General features: G+C 44.2%; 1 protein-coding gene across 4 annotated transcripts in view; it reads left to right on the forward strand.

The window, feature by feature from the left end:
- Window positions 1-3,872, forward strand: part of Tfap2b (transcription factor AP-2 beta) — a 26,922-nt gene that overhangs the window by 13,333 nt on the left and 9,717 nt on the right. For 3 of the 4 annotated variants that reach the window (XM_005369563.2, XM_005369562.3, XM_013354614.2), the window contains exon 4: window positions 3,634-3,853. In XM_005369563.2, the coding sequence (XP_005369620.1) occupies window positions 3,634-3,853 (220 nt within the window). Of the gene's footprint in view, window positions 1-2,205; window positions 2,225-3,633; window positions 3,854-3,872 lie in introns of all 4 variants that reach the window. The other variant, XM_005369564.3, reaches the window with a different exon arrangement.

Consider the following 3,872-nt stretch of genomic DNA (forward strand, 5'->3'; position numbering starts at 1 on the left):
AGAGAGAGAGAGAGAGAGAGAGAGAGAGAGAGAGAGAGAGAGAGAGCGCACAGAGCACAAGAAGGATCAGAAGTCATAGCATTCCAAAACTGGAAAGGTCAGACATTCCTTTCCATTGCCCCAAGTGTGGGAATGTGCCAGTGCACAGACTGAGAAGATAAATGACTTTCTCAAGGTCGGATGACACTCTAAAAACACTATGAGATCCATTCAGATTTCAGGATCTCAGATTCTCCCATTAAGGAATGCCAACATTGGATATTGGGGAGTGTGTGTGTATGTTTCTCTCTCACCACAATTTTGGTGCCCACCTGTATACACCTGCTGAACTTGTTAAATAAAATGTACACAAGAAGGAGACTTAAGAGGATGCAAATTTGAGTAGTAGTTTCCTGATCCTGAGAAGTGATTTTACTCTTAGTTGCTTTCCAATGTAGCTCTCAAAGTTGTCAAGTTTTTTTTTCTCCTGAGGGGGACACACACCTTTAATGTGTGAGGCAGGTTCATTTCTTCCCCTCTTTCTAATACAGGTCTTGCCAAATACAGTTTCTCCAATTCGCAATTTCACCCTGAAGTAGCTTTTTTTTTTTTTTAAGAGAAATTAAGTACTAGCCCACTAATCTCTATATAGTCTAGTACTGAATAAGGTTTTCTCTAATTTCCCTTCCTTTTTCTTAGAACTTCTCTCATGGCAAAGAAATACTAATTTATTCATGATATTTTTTCTTTTGAATGATTCATGGGGAAAGGAAAGAAGAGAGAGAGAGAGAGAGAGAGAGAGAGAGAGAGAGAGAGAGAGAGATCTAGACCTTACCATCAAACTAAGAGCTGAAGAGAAGGAATACCCACTTTTTAATGTTTGCACAGAAAATTGTAAACATGCACAGGACCTAAAGCTTCATGCTGAGTCTTTCTATGCCCCATTTCCTTAGCATTTCCTGCTGTCACTCTAAACCTGTCTCAGGCATCTCTGGGCTCCCTGAGCAGGAATAGTGTGCTCATAATTACTAACAAATCAACTGGGCCCTGTTGCTTTCTGGGTTTATTGATAAGCTGGAGAAGAGCAGAAGGGGAAAGACGGAGGGAATAAAATACAGGGTTAATCAGCGGAGCTAAGCAGGTGTGAGGGCCAAGGGGAAAATGAGATGAGCTGGAAGCTATCAGGAAGGAAAGCCAGGAAGAGAGATATCTAGGGTGTGGTCTAGGAAATCCATGCTGAGCCAGGGATTGGGGCGTGAGTTGGTGTTGAAAACTGAGGATAGAATGGAGGAACACGATTTTGATAGAAAATGGGAATATAACTGAAAACACTTCTGTTTACCTTGTGAGCTTTTATTTCTTCATGGGGGAGGTGATCTTCCTAAGGTGGATGTGTGCCGCATAAGCGGATGTACACATTTATACGCAGAGGTACAGTCCAGGGGAGGGAGTCCCTGACTGTCTCTAAGGGAAACAGCTCCTATCAGCTGACTTAGGCAATCAGCGATAGGACAGTTAAAGAACTGGGTATAATAATGTCTTCCTGAAGGCCTAAGTTTTCAAGAAATTTGGTATCTGGGAAATAGGAAACCAGGGAAAGTACTGTGTAAGAGATACTGGTCATTATGTATAACATCAGCTGTCGGTTTACTGGGCTTGTTTTGTCATGAAAATATTCTAAGCGATGTCAAAGATAAAAATGCTGCCAAGTATCAAAGGTGAGACCTTTGACATAATTTATTGCTATAGTTCTCTTGTTAAAACTTCAAAAGGCTATCTACTTTTAGGGGAAGCTTTTCCCAAACTGATGTCATGCCACTGAGCACCAGTATAAGATTGCATATGATGACTCGAACATGAATCTGAAATATAGGCATTAGGAATGCTATGAGAATAGATTCAAATATAGGTGCATGCTGTGTACAAAAATCAAGTGGCAGAATGACTCCATCCCAATCACCCAATTGCAAAGAGATTCATGAATTCCAAGGGTTACTCAGGTTTGATGAAAACACTTTGACATTTTGCTGCTTTATTCTCAAATGGGTAGCAGTCCCCAGAGAAACGATGGGCAGGGTGTCCAGAAAATCAAAACTGCTTTGGACTGTGCCCCTCCACTCCATGACAGTGCAGAAGATGAACTGTTTTCTAACCTTATTCCACCAACTAGACCAGGTCTAGGGCATCCACAACAGGTCTTGAAATTCCAATGTGTCAATCAAGAAGTGTCAAAGGGAGTGCTTTAGTGTCTAAATTCACTCCCTTACAGAAGCTGCTTTTCACCAGGTTTTGGAATACACCAAATTAAATTAATAAGCACCTAACTTTTGGAACTCTCTCAATAACCATGGAGTCTGAATGCTGAAATCTGTGACGTAAAAAGTCAGCTGAAAGAGAAGCACAGCCTTCTCTTATCTGTCCTGCCGAAGAGAAGTTAGACATCTTTTCTCATAAAATCCTAGACCTCACGTGGTAGCATGCCTCTTTTCCGCCCAGATTTATAGAGTGTGATGTGGACGTGATTAGACAAGAGGGGCAGGTTACCTTTCTTTCGATACTAGATATATGTTTCCATGAATTCTCCTTGTAAGAAAGGAGCATGGGAGAAGTAGGACAAATCAGGAGAAGTCCAAAGGGCACGCCTGCCAGGACAGTGTTCCCCAGCCTTCCACCTGGCTCAGCCTCTTCCTGACATGCAGATGACACGGAAACACAATTAAGCCTAAATACAGGCTGAATGCACCAGGGTAGCAGTGGCAACCAGCTGTCAGCTCTTATTAGCTGCTGCATAAAACATACCTGGAGTGTGGTTTGTTATCAATTACTTGCTGAAACGAAACAACTGGGGCAAGGCAAGACCGCCACCGCTCACACGAATTACAGTGATTGGTTGATTGATCAGGGCACCTGTTGTAAATCATAACTGCTCAAACAATCACGAGCCGGTGCTTTAATTTGTAAACAAAACTCAGGTCGCTGCTGAATTGCTCTCACTGGAGATGAGCATTTGGGTACGTTTCTAAATGGATCTCGCTGTGGTTTTTATGCCGGGCTAAAAATAGGTTACATTATGGGGGGGGGGGAAGCAGCTCTTTGCCCGCCTCACCTCCCCACCCCCATCTTTACTGATGGCCACAGGTTTGGGTCCAGTCAGAGAGGAGAAATTCCTCTAAAGATCATGGACAATAACATTTGATCCCAGGGACCGGCGAAATTAATCTTCACTCTCAAGTACCTAATGAGACAGTGTTATCCTGGGAGGGCTGATGTGGAAACTGAGCTCAGGAGTCTGCGAAATGCTCAAGGTCACACTAGAAGCAGGCCACCTAATAGGCTTTGCCTAGATTCACAGCGTTGATCCAAGGTCGATGTTGAGTGTTTCCCTGATGTGTGGTGAACAGGGCTATGGCAAGCGACACTCATGTGAACTGTCATCTGGGGTAAGTTTCCACAGGAATGGTGACATTTGGGTCGGTTCCCAGCCCTGGGAAGGCAGTGTGCAGCTGGGAACAACTGGAGTAGCTGACTCCCCCTAAGCTTTCCACTTGGTGGCTGCCACGTGGCCTTCCCAGATGCCTCGTCCTATCAGTCAGGAGGGTTGAAGCTCAGTCACCTTTACGGCAACATTTTCCCCCTCTCTCCATCTCTCCCTAGTTCCTGTCCCTCCCAAATCTGTCACTTCTCTAATGATGAATAAAGACGGCTTCTTGGGAGGGATGTCCGTCAACACCGGCGAGGTCTTTTGCTCGGTTCCAGGCCGTTTATCTCTGCTCAGCTCAACTTCAAAATACAAAGTAACTGTGGGAGAAGTTCAGAGACGGCTCTCGCCCCCTGAATGCCTCAACGCGTCTCTCCTTGGCGGCGTCCTCAGAAGGTAAAGCAAAATAAAATAA

This window comes from Microtus ochrogaster, unplaced genomic scaffold, assembly GCF_000317375.1.
Source record: "Microtus ochrogaster isolate Prairie Vole_2 unplaced genomic scaffold, MicOch1.0 UNK52, whole genome shotgun sequence".
NCBI classification, from domain to species: Eukaryota; Metazoa; Chordata; class Mammalia; order Rodentia; family Cricetidae; genus Microtus; species Microtus ochrogaster.